The 19,672-nt window shown below is 54.3% G+C and overlaps 2 protein-coding genes across 7 annotated transcripts in view; one reads left to right on the forward strand and one right to left on the reverse strand.

The window, feature by feature from the left end:
- Positions 1–2,574, forward strand: part of SPACA9 (sperm acrosome associated 9) — a 10,022-nt gene extending 7,448 nt beyond the window's left edge. For 4 of the 5 annotated variants that reach the window (XM_008698673.2, XM_040632113.1, XM_008698672.2 and 1 more), the window contains exons 3-4: positions 822–1,024; positions 1,463–2,574. In XM_008698673.2, the coding sequence (XP_008696895.1) occupies positions 822–1,024; positions 1,463–1,796 (537 nt within the window). In that variant the 3' untranslated portion in view covers positions 1,797–2,574. The remainder of the gene's footprint in view (positions 1–821; positions 1,025–1,462) is intronic. The other variant, XM_040632115.1, reaches the window with a different exon arrangement.
- A 925-nt stretch (positions 2,575–3,499) lies between these two features.
- TSC1 (TSC complex subunit 1) overlaps positions 3,500–19,672 on the reverse strand; it is a 48,896-nt gene continuing 32,723 nt past the window's right edge. For both annotated transcript variants that reach the window (XM_008698676.2, XM_008698675.2), the window contains 12 exons: positions 19,398–19,516; positions 17,737–17,806; positions 17,167–17,271; positions 16,348–16,906; positions 15,310–15,353; positions 14,528–14,694; positions 13,544–13,726; positions 12,556–12,666; positions 11,693–11,815; positions 9,432–9,619; positions 9,185–9,346; positions 3,500–8,824 (listed from right to left, as the gene is read on the reverse strand). In XM_008698676.2, the coding sequence (XP_008696898.1) occupies positions 8,305–8,824; positions 9,185–9,346; positions 9,432–9,619; positions 11,693–11,815; positions 12,556–12,666; positions 13,544–13,726; positions 14,528–14,694; positions 15,310–15,353; positions 16,348–16,906; positions 17,167–17,271; positions 17,737–17,806; positions 19,398–19,516 (2,351 nt within the window). In that variant the 3' untranslated portion in view covers positions 3,500–8,304. The remainder of the gene's footprint in view (positions 8,825–9,184; positions 9,347–9,431; positions 9,620–11,692; positions 11,816–12,555; positions 12,667–13,543; positions 13,727–14,527; positions 14,695–15,309; positions 15,354–16,347; positions 16,907–17,166; positions 17,272–17,736; positions 17,807–19,397; positions 19,517–19,672) is intronic.

The following is a 19,672-nucleotide window of genomic DNA, read 5'->3' on the forward strand; positions in this document are numbered from 1 at the left end:
GGCTCGCCACGGGTCGGGCCTGCGTTTGGGAAATGGGCCAGTGAATCCTGCCTGGACCGGAGCCAGTTCCTCCTCAGCCCAAGGCCAGGCCTCCCGCCTTGTCTGACCTCAGATCCAGAGTGATGGGGGGAGGGCAGCCCGAGGTTGCCTGGAGAGGAACAGCCCGGGCCCGGGAAGGACCTCCATTCCCCCCAAGGAGCGGGGTTGAAAAGTGGATCAGCCGTATCACCATTCTGAACACCTTTAATGACTTGAGAAAGGTGTCCCTACTCCTGCATCTGGAACACGTTCACATGGGAGCTTTCGTTTTGTTTCGGCATTTAAGCTCTTCACCCTAGAGCTGATGTCGGTGTGTGGTGTGAGGTAACGACTACCTTCTCTTCTGTGGACGATCCCTCTCCCCAGCTCCCCAGCTCCCCTCGTCCCTCCTTCCTCTACCTTGGAAACACAGGACAGTGAAACTTCAGAGGATTCTAGTGCCTTCTCTTTGCTCCTGAGCGGGACTAAGGCATGAAAGGTCAGGGAGCAGCCCTCTTTGCTTTAGGTGTCAGCTGAGGTGCGTGGGGCCTGGTGAGGGCTGGGGGCTCAGAGCCCTGAGCTGGGGGTGAAGTCCAGCCTGGCCACGTCCACGGCGGGCCGAGCAACTTATGTCATCTCTCTGAGCCCCTGCTAGTCATCTGCAAAATGAGGACTTGGAAAGGCACCCGGCGCGTGGGGTTTAGGTGAGCGAGTTATGAGGTGTGAGGTCCCGCCTGCACCGCGCTCGGCACGGCGCCTGGGACACCCCACGACCATAAGCATACGTGTGTGCGGGCCCGCAGGTGCAGAGCTACACGGAGCACTACTGCAACAACTCCACCGACCGGCGCACCCTGCTCCTGTTCCTGGACATCTGCGCGGAGCTGAGCAAGCTGTGTCAGCACTTCGAAGCCCTGCACTCCGGCACGCCGGTCACCAACAACCTGCTTGAGAGATGCAAATCCCTGGTTAGCCAAAGCAACGACCTCAGCAGCCTCCGAGCAAAGTACGTCGCTTCGGGCCCTTCCGGAGGCCCCAGGGCCACAAGCAGAGGGCAGCGGGGCGGGGACGAGAGGAGGGGCCCCGCAGGAAGGAGCCCACCGGGAAGCCCCAGTACCGCCAGCAGGGCTCCCTGATTCTGCGCCCGGGCAGCCCTCAGCACAGGTGCCCGGATCTGGAGCACGCTGTTCAGTTACGGGGGGAAGAAGAGTCGCGGGGACTAACCGGCAGGTTTTGGAGCAGTTACAGCAGGTTTCCAGGCCCCTGATGCGGGTTTCTACAACCCCAGGCGAGTGGTTCACAAGTCCTGCCCCTCCCGCCCGGATCAGCCAGGGCTCGTGGGCCGCGTGGAGTGCGGCCCTAAGCCTCCCCAGGGGGTTCGGAGGGGCGGTCAGGACTAGAGCCTGCCCCCGGTCTGGACAGAGCCCCTCTGGCCGCCCCGCAGGTACCCTCACGACGTGGTGAACCACCTCAGCTGTGACGAGGCCAGGAACCACTACGGAGGCGTGGTCAGCCTCATCCCCATCGTCCTGGACCTGATGAAAGAATGGATCGCCCACTCGGAGAAGCTGCCCCGCAAAGCCCTGCAGCATGTGAGTGAGCCCCCCGCACGCCAGGAAGCCACCGGGACGGCCGCTCGTCCTCCCTGGGCCAAGGGCGCCCAGCCTCGGTTAAGAGAGCACCAATGTAGGCGGCTTACCAAAGACAGCCCCAAACCTAGGGGGAATGACACAGGCTGCTCCAAACCTCCCTGGAGACCACCTGGCGGGAAACTGTAACTCAGAGACGGCAACCTGCTGCGTCCCGCACGGTGCGTGGTCACTTAACTTGGCCTCCAGCGGCTGAGCCATTCTCTGGCGCCCACAGTCCCCGCCACAGATGAACCCCAAAGGGGCCTGCCCAATACACTGTTGAGAACCTCGCTCCCTCTCTTTCACTTCTAAGCTCTCCTCGCCTTTGAGGGTCAGGCTCTGTGTCAATGAAGAGGACCCCCACTTCCAGGGCTGTTGGGGGGGGGTCCCGGGGAGGCTGCTGAGCGCTGGGGCCACTGGCCTGCCCAGGTGCTCTGGGAGCTCCCGGCCCGCACCCTGCCAGGCCCCGCCACGCTGCAGGTCTGGCTTTCTGGGCTGAGCCGCCGCGCCGGAGGCCTGCCAGCTTCCTTCCCGCCACAGCGGCAACCATAGGCAAGGCCCCGCTCCCTGCGAGGCCCGGCTGCTCGGCCTGCCAGGATGCTGAGGGCCAGCACGGCGTGCTTCCTCAGTGTGATTAGGTTTCTGGACCAAAACCCAAAGGGGAATGAACCTGCCTTTGCTCTCCTTTACTTGGGAGAGGGAGACCATGACAGAAGCTGGAAGAATTCTGATTTTATGGCTCCTGTGCAAGGACCGTTTCCTGATTTTCACAACACAGTCAAGGCCCCGACATTGTAAAATGTGTCTTTGGCTTCTGAGCTTGCTGGAAATTCTGACTGTTGGCTTTTCCCTTCACAGGGGGCGACTTAGCTTCTGTATTCTTGCTTCCTCGGGGGCGACCGTCAAGAATAAAAAGTGTTCTCCCACCTCTCTGCCTGGCTTGGTTTCCTGGGAGTTATCCCTTAAAGAAAACTACATTTATCCTAAGACCTCAGAGGACACCATCCAGTAGCCTCACAAGCAAAACCACGAGCAAAGAGCAACTGCTGTAGACATTTGCTCTCCGGGGTCCAGGGGTTCATGCCAAAGACCCAGAGGCCGGCTCGTAACTGGCCTTCCGTAGTTAGAAGCCATTCAGACAAGAATCTGAATAGACATCTGAATTTTCCAGACGAAATCAAAAACTGCCACCCCTGAGTCTTTCTCTCAAAAGGCTGCTTCCGCCATGAACATGAGCAGAGCGCCCTGATTTCCAGGGGCAGCTGGAAATGTCTGTTCCAAGGAAGAGACAGTGAGGCGGGGCTGGATCCAACAATTGTTTGAGGTAGTTTCCTGCCTTCCTCCAAACCCCTTGATGACATAACGGAAGGAAGGTGGTGGGTGCCGGCTGCACTTCTCCCTGACACGCTCACAGAACATGCCCCGTAAGCTCTCGATGACCTCGGTGTCACCTGGGCGCCACCAAAAGGACTGTACTAAATAAAGCCAATGGCCAGCCAACCCATAGGGAGGTGAGCACACTCCGAGCATGAGGCAGGACAGCAGTGCAGGCCGCGCAGGCCGTCCGGCTTGAAGAGTCACCCACCCCGTGCCACCAGGCCACCCTCGGGGGGAAGGCAGGAATCAGAGACAGGGAGAGGGAGGATCTGTGGCTGTGGGCCAGAGAACTGGCTACAGCACAAAGGGCTTAGAGAGACGAAAGCCAGATCCTATTTGTCAGCACCTCCTCTGGCCACCTGGGGTAACCAACCAAGCCAGGCCGGAGCCTTCTGCATCCATGGATGGGTCCCTACTTTGCCTAGGAGCCCCTCAGGGGCCAGTGTGAGTCACTCCATGTCAACACAGCAGAGTAGTGCAAAACAATAGATTTTTATTTGTTCACAGTTAAACACAAGCAACTGCCTTGACATTTTAGAACATTCTAAGAAGGACAGCAAACCCTTTTGATTCCAATTCCCATCCACTAAGATTGTACCATTTTCTCTCGCAGTTCTTGTTTATGGCGTCTGACGTGGATCGTTTGACATGCGTTTAAGATCAAGGTGGGAAGGTTTAAACCTTTTGACAAGAGAGGACTTTCTCAAATTTAACTAAAAGCAGTCAGTAAAAAAAATCTTTTTTTCACTGATGGGACCCCTTTAACCTGCAAGTTAGCCACGTGTGGCTGATCCATGATTGAGTTACAAAACTAGGTTACGTCTTAACAAAATCTGTTCCTCCGTCATATACTTATTATGGTCCACAGAAGTCTTCTGAAAAGTGATCACTGATTCTCCCTAGTGCAAAATGCCCGGCCGCCTCTTTGATCAGAGTCTGTGCCGCCTCCAGCAGCGCCGTCCCCTCCTGTCTAAACACTGCAGCGAGGTGGGGGGAAGGGAGGAGGGGTGGATCTGGGGGGTCTCAAACTCTCAGGGGTCTCCTCTAAAACATCTATTCCAATGGTTCCACTAGCCTACTTATCGCAGATGGACAATTCGGTGGCGAAGGGAAGGGAAGGGGGGCAGAGGGCTGCTCTGCAGTCGCGGGCGCAGGGGCTCACTACCCCGGGCAGGCTTCCCTTGTCATTACAGCCCCTCTTCTCTCAGGTGAGCACGTACAGACCGGAGCACGGCGTGGAAAAGACGGGAACCCACTCTCCCTGCGCACATCAGAGTCACAGATGGGGACACGAGCCACATAGGGACAAGAGTCACAGCAGCAGCCTCGGGGCTGGGCCCCGACCTACATTTGCTCTTTGACCTATACAGAAAATCATCGAGGGCAGCCGATTCCTCTGCGGTGCCAGGGGCGTGGGGGGAGGGGCGGCCTCACATTACACAAGTCTGGGCAGAAACAGATAGACACGCTGGGGCTGGAGACGTGGCATTTTCCAGCGTGCACCTCAACAGTGGAAAGGAGCAGAGGGAGCTGCACCGATGGGGGTCATTCCACGAGCCCCTCTCTTCCCCGCAGGAGACATGGGTGGGACCTCTGGGTGGGATCAGGCTCATCCCAGGAGCACTCTGGGGGCTGGCCTCTCTGAGCACATCCCCAGGCGGGTGGCCCTCCACCTGGACCACGGCTCGGAAGCAAGCCTCCGCTCCGCCCACACTGTCCTTAACCTGCGCAGCTTCCTCCCACCTGCTCTCCGTCAGAACGGCCATCTGCACGTGGCACTGCCTCTCACTCGTTCTTCCGTTTTTCTGGCTTTAAGTGGCACGTTCTAGTATTTGGTACAAACTCCCACTGGCTAGTCAGAGCACATGCTATATTCTCTACACAGAAACACTCAAGTTTTCGTTCAGAACTGAGAGTCTGAACCCCTACGCCCAGCTCACGGGGATCCCCTCATTGCAGCCACCGTATCAGCCACCCTCTTCTACACAACCATGAGACTTTGGCCTTTTGTGACAAAACCACGGGAAACCACATGGGCTATGGCAAATGGGGACGGCCCAGGGTCTAGATAGAGTTTTGTGTCTTGGACCACGGCGGCATGGTGGGCTCGCCGTCCGTGTCGGTGGCTCCCAGGTTCCCTGCTCAGAAGAGCTGGCCCTTCCCCTCCACACGGCATACGCATTCTGGCTCACACAGCTGCTGACCTACTGCTCCTCTCTGCACTCACGGAGCCTGGACAGAACCCCCAGCAGCCGAAACACTCTGCTGACCAAGCTACGGAAGCCACCGCCGCCCACCGGCCTCCCACGGCTGGGCCTAGCACTCGACTGCACGGAAGTCTTTAAAAATCTCCTGACCCAAGAGACGACCTGTCTCCTGCCTTTGGATTCGTTTTCTTACTCATGACTAGATACTTCTTCCAATGCTACACTAACAACTTCTGTAGACTTTATGGCAGAACCCTGTCAAAAGCTTTTAAAAAATCCCTCAAAGTGCTGTCTGAGAGAGGTCCACGTGCTTCTGTCGGGCAGCGGACTCGGGGATGTGCTTTCTCTATGGAGACCACGCTGCCATCTCCGCCCGCCCCTGCCCTGCTGCCCCCCGTGACACCGTAGTGCTCCTTCTGAAAACAAATTTCATGCTCCCCAAGAAGCAGACCCCGACCCCAGGGCCTGTGCTGACTCTGGTTAGTGTCGGGTGGGGATCAGAGCAGGTCACACACACTGGCCACTCGGCTCTGAGGCAGGAAGGCTGCTCCGAGGGGCGGGGCAGAGGCTGGCAAGCCTGACCTGTGTCAACACCACGCTGGGCTCGAGCGTCTAGAGACAGGCCCTGCCCCTGATGCTAGCTGTTCTAATACATTTGCCCTGCCGGCTCCCAGACTCGAATCCTCTCTCTAGTGTCCCTCTACTATCACCTTTCCATCCTTAAAAAGACTGGCTGTAGTGCAATCAAGTGACCTGTTGACTCCTGGCAGGTTCATTGTTTTTAAAACCAAACTAAACCTTGCTATTGCCTTGAGTCCTTTGCAACATAAAAGCCTAAATGTTTAGGCTGGGTAACTTCACCACTCACCAGGCCTCAATCCCCTAGCCTTGGCTGAATAAAAAGCCTGACCCCCTAGAACCCAAAGGAAGCTGAGCGCAGCTCCCCTGGGTCGGCCGCTCCCCTGGGTCTCCGTGGTGGTCAAGCTGAGCAGCCGGCTGGCCCGAGGGATGTGCCAAGGGCCCTGAGCCCAGAGACCTGCCCACGGGGCCTCCGGCGCAGCCCACGTCACCACACTGCCTCCTCCTCCCGTGTTTTTACAATCTCATGTTTTTAAACATGTTTTTTTCTTTCTTTACACTGGCCTCGGCCTTTGCCAGTTAATCAGGGAAAAGGCTTTGATTTAAACGCCGGGCGTCTGTTCTGTGGCACAGGTCTCTTGGGCTGGGGGACAGTGAGCATTCTGACCTGGTTTCAGTAGGAATCCAGTTGACATTTTTTTTCCTTTCTGAGTTTGTTCGTGTTTTCCTTTTCTGAAACTGAACTAGGAAATAGGACATACTTGATTTTAAGCTTTCCTTTGGACAAAGCTGAATTCACCACATGGGGTTATCGCTAGTCCACACAGGACATCCAGCGGCCACTGCCGGGCCGGGCACAGTCGGGCACACCCGAAGATCCTGTCCTGACGAGGCCTCGCGCCAGTGTAGCCGTGCTGACACAGCATCGCGTGACCCAGCCGCCTCTGGCTAGGAGTGCTGGAATACTTACTGCAACACTAAAGAGAAGAGACCTTTACCCTCACGTGCTGCAAGCCTCTGTAAGCAGTAAGATTTCGTACCATTACAGTCTGTCTTTTCCCCCCTCACGGCTGAACCCTCCTATACTTTTAACTAAAAGAATAAAAGAAAAACCAAGTTCATCGGCTCTTTCCGACCAGTCTCTCCTTGCCTCGGCTGGGACACTAAGCAACCACTCCTAGGCTTCTAGCATCTACCTCCGGAGCCTGTGTTGAGTTCAGATGCTGTGCTGGGGGCACCTCGCCTGAGCTGTGTGCGGGCAGCCCAGGGTGCACGTCAGACCACCTTTGTCAACGCTCGCCGGGACTCTGCTCCAAAATGCTTGGCCACTACTACCGTGCGGGGGGGAACAGCATCGAGCCCCCTGGAGGGTCGGCCCCGGAAAGTTAGGCGGTGTGAGAAAGCTGTTACCTTTCTGGTGGTCTAGAACCAGCAACGCGAGGCGGCTCTACCAGCCTGAGAAGCAATGGTCATTTAAACACTGAAGAAACTCTTTGGACCTTCGGAGCCTTTCTGCGGCAGCATCACCAAGAAGCTGACATAAACGAGAGGCTCATGGGAACACGAAGGGAGAGAGGCAGACAGACCGGGGTGGGGGTGAACCCCAAGGCTCAGCTAGCACAGCCCTGCCTGAGGGCAGCTCCTCGTCCACAAGGGCTTCTCGCGCAACTGCTCAAGCCACCGACCTCCCCTCCTGCAGAGAGCGGGTTTTACTACCCCCACGCCAGCCTGGTCGGAGCAGTCCCAGCTTTCCAGCAAACACCAAATAAATAAGAGGTAGCGGGGAAGGAGGGACAGAGCATTGCCAAAAGGGAAGGATGGTCTCCGCAGTGCCAGCTCCAGACTCCGCTAACAACAGACGTTTGTTCACACAGAACTTTCTAGGAAGCTTATCAGAACCGCCAAAAGAATGTTAAGGGTGAAGAAACCATTGTTACCCTAGATCTGCTGCTTGAGGGCCCACACTGCAGAACCAGAAAGCAGTGACAGTCTCACGTGAAAACCTCCCACATGAAGTCGACCAGCTTCGCAAGCTACATCCCCGTGGAAAGGGACAAAACCAAACTTACCTGCAACACCACCAATTACTCGGGCTAACGGAGAGCCAACCCATTCTCTGAGTTTCAGGAAAGGAGAGAGTGGTGTGTTAGACTCAAAGATTCAATTTGGCCTCATATTGCACAGGTTCGAAGGGCGCAGCCATTGTGGAAGGAAGAAAACACAGCTACTGAGGAGCGCAGACCGGCCCTCGGATTAGTCCACACCGCGGGGGAAATGAAAGACAGGCCGGGAAGTGGGCTTAGGGGAACGTTAAGAGGCATTTCAATGCCAGATCCAAAAACCGTTCTGCGTTCAGTCAACTGTCAAAAGGACCTCCATCCCATTTCCACCGCATGAGCTAGCCACCCAGACCCCGGAAAGAGGAAAGCCGGGCGCGTGCGCTCACGCCTCCCGTTCTACGCCAACAACCTGCGAGTTGACCCGGTCGGCCGTCACCCTTCGCTGTGCTCCTGATGAGTCTCGTCGTAGTCCATGATGTGCAGCTGTCCAACACTGTCCGGGCTCGGGGGGGAGGGCTGCGGGCCGTCGAGGTGCAGGGGGGTCTTGGCTTCCGCACCCGGGTCTTTGCCCAGTTCTGTCTTTAGCGTCTCAGAAAGGCTACTGATGGTCACACTGTCCTCGTCACACTGGCTCTCGCTCTTATTACGAAATAACTCTCGCGCCTTCATGCCTAGGAAGCTTTTTGAACTGGGAAAGGAGCCGACAGTCGTGGGGATGCTGGTGGCGGACTCTCCCACGGTAGTTTCCCACCGACTGCTGAACAGGCCTGCCCTCTGGGTGGGGGGTTTCTCCGGGGTCGAAAGCTCGCTGCCGCCGCCACCCCCTCTACTCGCACCGCCACCCCGCACGCCACCGCCGGGTCGGGGGGGCTTGGTCTCGCCATTGTGGCCAGATGCCTCTTCGTTGTGCCCTGTTACAGAATCCGAGCAGCCGTCCTTGCAAGAGGCAAGCCTGTAAGAAATCCAGGGAGAAGAGGGGTGGTGTTGGCAGGGCCTGTGCGTGTGGGAGGCGTGCAACTACACTGGCTCACGCAGACACCGAACTCTGCGCTTTCGAGCGGGGAACCCGAGCCTCGACGAGGGACGGGAGATGGAGATCGCACGTGTGAGCACTTCCTGTGACCACGGCCCGCGACTTGGGGCCAAGGACAAGGACACAGAGAGATCCCTGGGTGCCATGAGCAAGGGGGAATTGGAGTGCGGCAGCCCCGCCTAAGCCAGCGGGGATGGCTTCTCACACCCCAGATGCGGGCCCTGTTCTGCCGCTGGCGGGTCAGGGACAAGGCTGCTGCTCCCACCTCTTTGCTCCTACCTTTCTTCTGCCGCTTCGGCCGCTTCTGCTTTTTCTTCTTCAAGTTTCTTCAGGAGGCCATCCTTCTCCAACCTGCCGTATAAATCTAAGATCTCCAATTCAAACACTTGGGTGATCCTTTTCTGAGCCTCATACCTGCTCTCTGCCGCCTGCAGCTGTCCTCTGAAACACAGACCACCCCAGAATATAGGGAGCCCCACCGACAAAAGAACCCCTCACTGCAGAAACCCGCACCCACTGGAGTTACCTTGCCTGGACTTTGACATCCTCTAAATATTTCTTCTGCTCCAAAAGAAGGTGGTCTTTCTTGGCCAGGTGAGATTCCAGTTCCAAAATCCGTTTCTGGGAGGTATCGAGCCTCTGATTCTGCTGCAGAACGTGGCTTCTGTTTTTTTCTAGTTCTTTCCGACACGCAGCTTTCATCATCTCTACCTCCTACAAGAGGGGCCGGAGTTAGTCCCCGAGAAAACAAGCGTGCTACCTGCACTGTGCGAAAGCAAGGCACTAAGCCCTGAGAAGGCCCTTCAGGGCACTGCTGCTGGAAATCTGACTTTGCACAACTGGCTGCGAGGTAAGCTGGCAGGAAGTACTCATTTAGTAGCCCCTCCTTGAAATCTGCCCCTGAGGAAATCATCTGAAACACGACTACATTTTGGCACAAAAATAATCACTGTATCATGTTTAGAAGGGCAGAAACCCGGAAGCATGGTGAAGTCTACTTCCAGGAGAACAGCTGAGTTAAAATACATGTTATAAGTTTTTAGTAAACTCATAGTTTACTAAACTAGGGCAAGTCCTGACAGGTTCAAGGCAATGACTGAGCTAGGGATGGGCACAAGACACAATCCTGGCCAATAGCGACGGTGGGAAGCCTGGTGGAGGGCTCCTGGCAAAGTTTCCTCACTGAGAAAGACGCGTAGAAAGCGACCTCTCCTCTCCCAGGGGAAATTGTGGTGTCTGTCTACCTGTGACCGCCGTTCCTGTGGCACATACCTTGCAACCACCGGCACAGCTAGCCGGAGCACGGGGAGCCGGGGGACAAGGGTGCCGGGACAGCTCAGGTGGTACAGGAGAATGGAAAAAACTGGTTTTTTTTTCTTTTAGGTAATCTCTATGCCCCGCATGGGACGTGAACTCACAACCCCGAGATCAAGAGTCACATGCTCCTTCCTGTCCGTGCTCTTGATCTCAGAGCTGTGAGCTCAAGCTGTACATGGGATACAGAGACCAATTAAATAAATGTTTTAAAAAACTTAAAAAAAAACTTTAAAATATTAAAAAATTTCTAAAAAAAGAGGGGCATGCTCTACAGACTGAGCCAGTCAGGCACCCCAAAACTGGGCTCCTGGATGCTGTCCCTAAAGTGCTGACTTGACCAGCCTGGAACTCACCTGCTGTGGGACTTGTCAAGTGAAATAGCAAAACTTTTTGTTACGCCGGGTTAGTGGCTCTGCAGTTCTTGCTTACAACCGTAGGCATCCTAACTGCTACAAGTCAGGGTCATCATGTCCATTTAGGGCCCGTGAAGCAGGGCCCGAACAGGTCAGGTGGCTTCGGCAGGCCCCAGGAGTCCAAGTGTTCCAGCTGAAGGCAGCACCACAGAGGCCAGCCCAGCCGACTTCTCTCGGGAGACGTTAGGAACGCATTTCAGTCAGCATTTTCAGAGGTTCTCCTATCTCTTAAGTCTGTTTTCCCCTCGTTGTTTTCCAAACCCATTACACCTCCAAAATGAGTGCTAGCTGGTTTCTAGAAAGTTCCACATTTAACATCCTTCTAAAGGGAGTCTGAGTCTGAGCGCTGAGAGGAGCTGAGAAATAAGGAGTAACTCTATTATGAAAATTACATCTCTCCACTTCTAAGACTACTTTCTACATTGGGCCAAAAAAGAAGCTTTACAAAGCACAAGCCCAAGAAATCCTAAAAAGAAAGCCTGTGTGATGGAGAAGTTAGTGACAGGAAGCATCTGAGCATTGACTATTAAAATTCCACCCCAACTCGTTCCCAACTCATTCACTAACATTACCCGAGGCTATTTATAAAGTGACATGAAACTTCTCCCTCAAAGCCACTGGTGAGACACTAACTAGTGTAAGATCATCCCGATGCTGGCCTTGTTGCCAGGACTGAACCACCATCTGCTGAAATTAAATTCAATATTAAAAGGAAGGAAAAAAATGTATACTAGTATCTACCCACAGTCCTGAGAGTTATGTTCAACAGAACGGGCTCCCTATCCTTTGTTTCTCTGTCTCTCTCTCGAAGCGGGCACCAGTAAGAGAAGACAAACCCTTTATCAGCTGCTCTGTACCAATTACCACGAGGTGCTTTTACTTACCCCTGACTTCATTTCAAAGCAAGCCAACGAGGGGAAACAAGCTCGCGCGATGGCTGAAGAGTGCTCATCCACCAGGCCACATCTCGGGACACATTCCGCGCGTGCCACGGACGTGCTGCCTGCGGCCTACGGGCTCCCCGCCCCGCACTGTGGCTCCCTGAGCCCCCACATACCTTTGTGGTGTCTGAGTGCTTGCTCTGCAGTTGTTCCAGATACAACTCGTTGACCTCCCCAAGGACCAAGAGCTGCCGGTTCAAGAACTCCATCTGCTGCTGGACCGACTCACTGTTTGAGAGCTAACCGAGACACAGGGCGGGCAAAGTGAGGGCCCCCGTGGCACACATCTGGCAGATGGGCATACACAGGGGCCGGCTAGCAACTCAGGGTTTCAGTGCTAGGGGACAGTAAACTCCCACGGTTTCAAATCCCCTAACACGACGGCTGGTAGGGAGGAAGGCGTCCAGGGACAACGACAACGCACAGAAACGCACTTCAAAACGGTGCCGTGCAAAGTGGTGGCAGTGGGGACTCACTGCATCAATGTGGCCACCCACAGGACACCTGCGGAGGACGGGCATGTGTGACCATGACCGTGGCGACAGGAGGTCCAGGGTTAGAGCCCAGGAAGCCTCACTTGTTCATACATCAACTGTACAGAGTGCGGTGAATCCCAAAAAGGGAGGGATCCTAGCTCAGAAGATTTTGTGAACAAACTTCCCACATTCATGTAACCGAGGATTTCAGAAAGAGCTCCCTGGGGCGCACACAGGCCTGGGTGCAGGTCGGGAGTTCCCTGCTGCAGAACCCGTCCTTGTGGGGCATGTAGCTGCACTCAGGCCCCCGCCCACTCCATGTCAGAAGCACCGAAAATGCCTCCACACATTGCTCCTTGTCCCCTGGGGGGTGGGGCGGAGAGGCCGCCTCACTCCTGGTTGGGAACCCCAGCCGGAGGCACACAGGTCACGCACTCGCCCCATCCGAAGGAAGAACATCAGCAAGAGGTTTGAGAAGAGGCCCAGCCTGCCCCGTTTCTTACCTTCTGGGACACCTGACTGAGCAGCAGCTCGGTGTGACACACCTTGCTGTTGGCCTTCTTCAATTCCAGACGCAGCTCTGCGATCATGTTCCTGCAGTCCTCTAGCTTTGTCTGTCCAAAGACACACGCCAGGAAGTTACACAGCAACCACCCCCCAACCCCGGCCAGGGCACCAGCCCACCTGCCCATCGGCCCACGGACAAGTGGGGAAGCCCAGCTTCTCAGTTGCTGTACTCTTCTTGGGCCACTAGGATTTAGCTTCTTAGTTTTAAAAATTAAGTTATGGCTGATTTCTGAGTTCCTGATTTGTTTAGCAAAAGAACAAAAAGATCTTAGATCCACCGTCCCCAAACCGTACATCAAAGCCCTGGGGCTACACAGCCAACTCACAGGGGAGCCACAGGGAGATATTAAATTTATGAGGGAAACACAGCGACACCTGTCGGTCATCATGTGAACTGCAAACTGGAGGCAGCTGACGTGAGGCGCAGATGTGCCAGCGCGTGGGGACGATGTCTCCACAAACCAGGGTTCCGGGGTTTGCTGGGGTACAAACCACCACGTGAACACCCGTGTGAAACGGGTGACTCCAATGTGACTCCAAGGTCTGACCTTTGTGCAGTGCCCAAAGGGACACATACAGCACGGCTAAGTCACTGTGGTCGTTTAAAAACAAAATCCAAAGAAACCTTAAATTTATGTGTATTGTTTCCAAACAGCTGCTGAGCTGTCGGGACGTAAATATGAAGTTGTTTCGATCTGCTTACCAAGCACAACCATCAGGTGCTTCTTTTGGCTACAGAACGCCAGGGAAGTGACTGAAATGCCATGGGAGCTACGTACAACCCGAGAGAGCTGGGGGACCTCTGCCCTAAACGCCATCTATGTGCCGCTGCGTCCGAGGGAAAAGCCCTTCGTGTCCACCGGGCTGAGTGAGGCGCTTCCATGCCCTCTCCTGGCTGCCTGGGCCCGGGGCCGCCGCCCGTACCTGCAGCTCCTGGCTCTGGTTGTAGAACTCCTCCCGGTCGTGCTGCAGCTGGCGGATCTGGCTGTGGAGCTGGGTGACCATGGTGTCTCGCTGCTCCTGCAACTGGCTGTACCGGGCCTGCTCCTTCTGCATGCTAACCTTCCAGATCTGGATGTCCTTCTCTTGTAACTTCAACTGGTCTTTCTAGCAGAGACCAAAGATGTGATCATTTTAGCTGCCTTCCGAGGTGCCAGCATCACCTGTCCTGACAGCCACACACCGCCCTGAAGCCATGATGGCAGCCCCTGCATCCGCCAGCCTACGGCTGTCCAGCTTGACTTAAGGGCAAGGGTTACCAATTTCACAGTAGCACATGGATCGTAAGCTGCTGGAAGAACTTTTCTCGGCGCCAATTACTCCCAACACCTTCCACAGTCCTAACCACCAGTGCTGGCCTAAGACCTCTATTAAATGCTATCCATCCAGGTCACTCAAAATGAGGAACATTTACAGGCTGCCTACCCAGGGGCTGAGCAAGTAGTCACGTGACTTCTTTGGGCACCAGGGTTAAAAAGTGGGTGCTGCTGTTATTACAGAATAGGTAACACAGGCTGCAAGAGGCTAAGTTATTTTCCTAAGGTGAGAAGCGGCAGAGCCAAGGTCCAGCCTCCGGGTCTGACTGGCTTCTCCACCGTGCTACAAGATTTTTTGCCATAAAATAACTTCAGGGGAGCTGGTTTCGTATTTGGAGAAACAAAAGAATGCCTCTGACTCTGTGAACATCGTAGGCAATTACAAACACACCTGAAAATCCCTTGCCCCACGGTTTCCAAGAGCAGCAAGGCCATTCGCAGAGCCGGCCGGTCCCGTGACCCTCAGAGACTGAGCCCCCACCCCGAGCCGCAGCAGCGAGCAGGGCTAGGACTGAACACCTGGGCCCGACTCAGAGGCCGCTCCTCACGAACGGTCACGCTGGCACCTTCCCGCAGCCCCCGCGACACTCACCATGGCCGCGTTGTGCTCCTCCAGGGCCGCCGCCCTGATCACCCTGCGGAGAAGCCGCCTGTTCCGGAGCGCGTGCTGCTGCCTCTTAAAACGCTCATAGAGCAACTGGTTGTGCAGTAAAAGCAACTGGTTACGGAGGGTGCGGATCTCATCTGAGGGAGGAGAGCCTGATTTTAAAGCAGAGGGAGGGTGGCAGAGAGGCCTTTTACAGAGGGTTCCATCAAGACCCTCCCACGGTCAGCTAGCTTAAGAAACACAATGCTCTTAGAAACAAGTCACCACTCCTCTTGCAAACAGTCACCTGGGTCTCAGCGATGGTCATGCATCAGGAGAGGGGGAAGAGGATTTACTACCTAGCTCCCCTTTCAAGGAACACAAATGGCTAGAACGTGGGAGGACTCCTGAGAGCTTCCCCGACTTCTCCCCACAGACCCAAACCATATGTACGGTTACTCAAGGCTCCTTTCTCCCTCCCATGCTGTGTCCTCCCCCAGGAACAGCTCCAGCCACTGACCTCACTGGGGTCTTTTCTAGGAAAGCCTGGCACGAGGTTGGCGCTTTCTGCACTTCCAGCCTCGGGCACCTGCTACGTGCCACTTTTCAAAAGTACAAAATGCTGGCTTTGCAACATTTGAGATATCAGAGGCCAAGCAGAGACGCTGGCTGGAGCAGCAGCAAAGGGGGGACCTGTTCCTACAGGACACGCCTCCTTCGAGGACAGAAAAGGTGACAAGCACTCAGGACCCACACAGGCTGGTCTGGAGCACAAGTGACAACTTTACCTCCAAAGTGGGTCCAGTCGACAGACTTGCTGGGTAAGGACAACCTAGGAAGAAAGGTTTGGGGGAACAAAGTTACCGAGCTCGCCTGGACAACCTTCTCTGGACTGTTCATTGCCGCAAGGCTAAATTACTTCCTTGAGGTCAAAAGCAGCAACGGCGTAAGAAAGTTTCAATCCCCAGGTCCATGGGGAGTGAGAGGAGGCAGCAGGCGTCGGACGGAGGGCCGGCGTCCGCACCAAGCATGACCGGAGTCTCCAGGGTGCAGTTGCCCTCCCTCGGAGCTCCTGCCGGGGCCGATCTTTGCTCGGCTCTCTAAGGCGATGGAGTGATCAAACATACTGCCAGCTATTTCCAACCCTCTGCACTGAAATACACAGCGGGTAGCCAAATTTAAGGAAAAAGGAGGTACTGTACCTCAGCCCATTACACCAAATCTCAGTCAAAAGGAGAAATCTCTGTCACATTCCACCTGAGGTTATTACATTGAAGAAAAATTAAAACCAAGACCTTGCTTAGCAAGAGCCGAGGATTCGAACTCTGGAACTAGCGATTCCCTCGTCCGCCTCCTAGATAACTGCTGAAAAGGGCAGTACAAGAAGGGTTGGAACAGCGGCTCAGATAGGGCTCTTGGAGGCAAGCCTGTGTGCGAGTGCACACAGGGCATGGAGGAGGGGCAGGCCCCTCTGGATTGCCCTGCAACACCGCTGACTGTGCTTTCCATCTGATGAACTACGTTACCTAAACAGAAAAAACCTGTAGCGGAGAAGGACACACCAGCACAGAGATTCCTAGGTCCCCCGAATACCATACCCTCACCCTCACATTCTCAGCACACGTGTGAGTGCGCCCTTGCAGGACAGTAGCAGGGGACTGGCGGCCGCGTGCAGACACGCACAGCCACACGTGTGCAAAGGCAACGGCCGCAAGGACAGAGGGGAGCCAGCCGCCTCCGTGAGCTCGGAAAACGAGTCCCGATCCCCTCCTGCACTTGCCGGATTTCATGCTGAGGGAGTGTCGAGGGAAGAGACAGGGCCTTACTTGTTCAGCTCCTTGCTGTGCGCGTCTGCTCCCTGCTGGATGAGTCTGTCCAGGACTTCCGCGGGGGAGGTCGAGGGAGGACAGTCTTCCTCTGCGTTTCCTTTTGCTTTCTTTAACAGTTCCTTGGTCTTCTTGCTGACAAAATGATGGGCGGTCTTTGGCAATGCCACCTCAAAAAGATGATCGTAAGGGGGAGGCTGCCCACTTCCAAACCCCACTCCCCTCTGAGGCGGAATTTTACAAGGGCTGGGAGTGAGGATGTCGGTCTCCAGCGCAGTCTGGCGCTCCCTGCTCCCGGCAGGGCTCTGGTTGGCGCCTCCACAGGGCGGGTCTATGGGAGTAAAGGCTTGCTTCGGTGTGTCAGGCCCAAGCTTGTCCAGGGAGGAGTTTAAAGGCTCAGGGTTCACACTGGCGCCCTGAGCACCAGAGGCGGCCGAATGGTTCTTGCGAGGGCAGCCCGGGAGACTGTCCCGGTAGAAGGGGGAGTCAAAGCCTCCTCGAGGAACCAGGGGCTCGGTGCCGGCTGTCGTGATCTCGGAGAGTTCTTTAGATATCGCCGCTGGGAAGAGGGAAGGAGACAAGAGACACCGCTGTGAACAGGCCATCTGGGTAAGGGCAGGCCGTGCAGGGCTGTGTGCTGCCAAGGGCCACCCCTTACCCTGGCACAGGACCCAGAATAAAACTCCTACCTCCTTCCCCCAAGAGAAGAAAAGCCAAGCAAGCCTGGCGAGAGTTGACACTAAATCCTGGTTTCAGGGTGCGACAAGGGCTTTACCGTCTCATAGCAATCTCAAACAAGCCCAGAATCCCACACACTACCTTCTTCTTTAGCTTTCTCAATGCTATCTTCTTCGGAGGCCAGGTCCCCTAAAAACCCTGGAAGGTCACTCAGAGGGACAGAACCTTTGCTGCCAGGTAACTCTTCTAAAGAGAAACAAAGACAACTCCAGTCAAAGAACCACACAGGTAACCCCCACGACTGAAACCACTCGCCCTGCAGTAGAAGGCATCCGTATGGGTTCTTCTGCTGGGGGAAGAGAGGAGGCTAGAAACGGCTCTCCCCTGAAGCGACCCCAGAGAGCGAGGCTACCACAAGGCGTCTAAGTAAAGGCACCAAAAACATAATCCCACAGAAAATAAAATCCTCCATTCTTAACGTCTCAGAGAAAGATAAACACCACGGTCTGACCGGCTCAAAACACAGGTTACGGGTACATCACTGCAATAGCTTAAAAGCTTTTTTTGATGTTATTATCAGGTTGGTTTTTAGAATTAACTACACCTCATTATCTCTGGGCTTCATCGTTTTGTGGTGTTCCTGAATTTTCTCGTTTGCACACATAAGCTAAGAGGAGACAAGCAAAGTCGGGGGTTACCCAGAGACTTTACCTAATCCTCTGTCGTTCGGGAGATGGTGCTGTCTGTGTAGACAGGGCCTTACTGAATCTGTTTTCTCTTCCTGAAAAGAGAGGTACCATTTACATCACAAGGCAGGAAATTGTGTATGTGTTCTCTTATATAAGAGACATATCCTAAAAATCTAAAATTTTAACACATTATAAAGGAGTTTAAAGTTTAGCTCAGTGGTTCTCAAACTGTTTGGTCTCAGGGTGCCTTTAAAGTCTTAAAGTCTTATAAAGTCTTACAGTCTTAAAAACCTAGAGTCCATGAGCTTTTATTTATGTGGTTCTAACTACTGATAGTTACATTAGAAATCAAAACAAACGTTTTTAAAATACTAATTCACTTAAAAACAGCAAATCCATTATATGTAAACATAAATGATACACATTCTTATGAAGAATCACTACAGTTAGAAAACAATAAAAACAAACTTAGAGAGAAGAGAGGCATTGTTCCACATTCGTGCTACCTCTTGCGTATCTGGCTCAATGGAAGAAAGCCGGACGCTCAGATCTGCCCCGCTCTCAATCTGCTGCAATATGTTATTTTGGCTAAAGTATAGAAGGAACTTCTGAGCCCCAGCGTTGGGTTATAAAAAGACTTCATCTTTGATGACCTGACAAGGAGTCATTTCCCAGAGATTACCATGTGGAATGTGAAGCCAGGGCGCTCCACCTTTCACGCTGTGTTCGAGGCCACTGGTGAACTCTGTGCCCTGCACCCTTTACCCACGGCGGCTGGGGAACATCACACTGGACATCTAGAAGATACCGGCTCGCCACGTCGGGCAGGGCTTCCCAGTGTGGAAATACTCACCGCATGACATCAAAAACTCGATTATTCACCCAGCTCCCCAGAACTTTTCAATCTCTTCATAAAAGTCTTGGGGATATTATCAAGCTCATGGTGACAGAGATCAGGTTTTTCATATTCTAATTTCACCTGAAAACTGAATTTTACCACCGGCCGCAAAGACTGTCCACTGTTTATTGTGAAGTGGCATCTGGTCATGGAAGCAGCAGCCTACCCCATTCCCGGGTCTGAATAAGCATCCTTTGTCAGTCAGTTGTTCCCTCACATCGAACTGGCACACCACGAAAAATGCAGCTGGCCTAGCAATCAACTCAAGTCACGGCACAAGGGTTTGTGATGGATCTCCCATTTTATCTCAAAGAATATTCAACATGTATGTTCTCAAGGGGCGCAGTATAATAAAATGAATCATTTTTATTGCTTTCCATGGAACAGTCGTAAGGTACTGGTGTTTTGGGTTTTTTTACCTTTAAGCTGAAGACACACGTCAAGGAAGAAGGCGGCATGCACCGGACAGTCTGGTGCCGGCCCTTCTCCCCCACATCATTCTGTACCACGAGTGCAAACGCCAACGTGGTCAAGAGGGGAAGAGCAGGTTAGTATTATGACAAAAGCAGTCCAACTCCTGGGTCCCCAAAAAGGCTTCTGGAGCCCCAGGGGTAAGCAGATCACACTCTAGAGCTGTTGGCTAGCCTATTTTCAGTTGCCCAGATCCAAACCCATCACATCTCAGGTCCAAATTCCAGCTGACCTAACGAGCTTCCTTCCCACAGTGAGGCCGCACGCAGGTCACCGTGCTGGGGCAGAGGGAGTGCAGACACGCCTGCACATACCTTCTTGGGGGGTGTGGCTGTGGCCTGCCGGAGGGAAATGTGCACGTAGTCGTCTGAGTGGCAGAGCGGGGCGGGAGGAGGAGACGTTGCTGGGGTTCCCAGAGGAGTTCCTTTCCCACCTGCTCACAGGCAAGGACAACATATACACCATCACCAAGCCTATTAGAAAACTATGAACTTTTTCAGCCTGCCTAGGACAATGAAGAAAGCTGCTACAGTGAACCTTCTAGGGAGCTTGAACCATCTTTTTCTGGGGGGGGGGGGGGGGGGGGGGG

The sequence above is a fragment of the Ursus maritimus genome, unplaced genomic scaffold, assembly GCF_017311325.1.
Source record: "Ursus maritimus isolate PB19 unplaced genomic scaffold, ASM1731132v1 scaffold_17, whole genome shotgun sequence".
In the NCBI taxonomy this organism is placed as follows: Eukaryota; Metazoa; Chordata; class Mammalia; order Carnivora; family Ursidae; genus Ursus; species Ursus maritimus.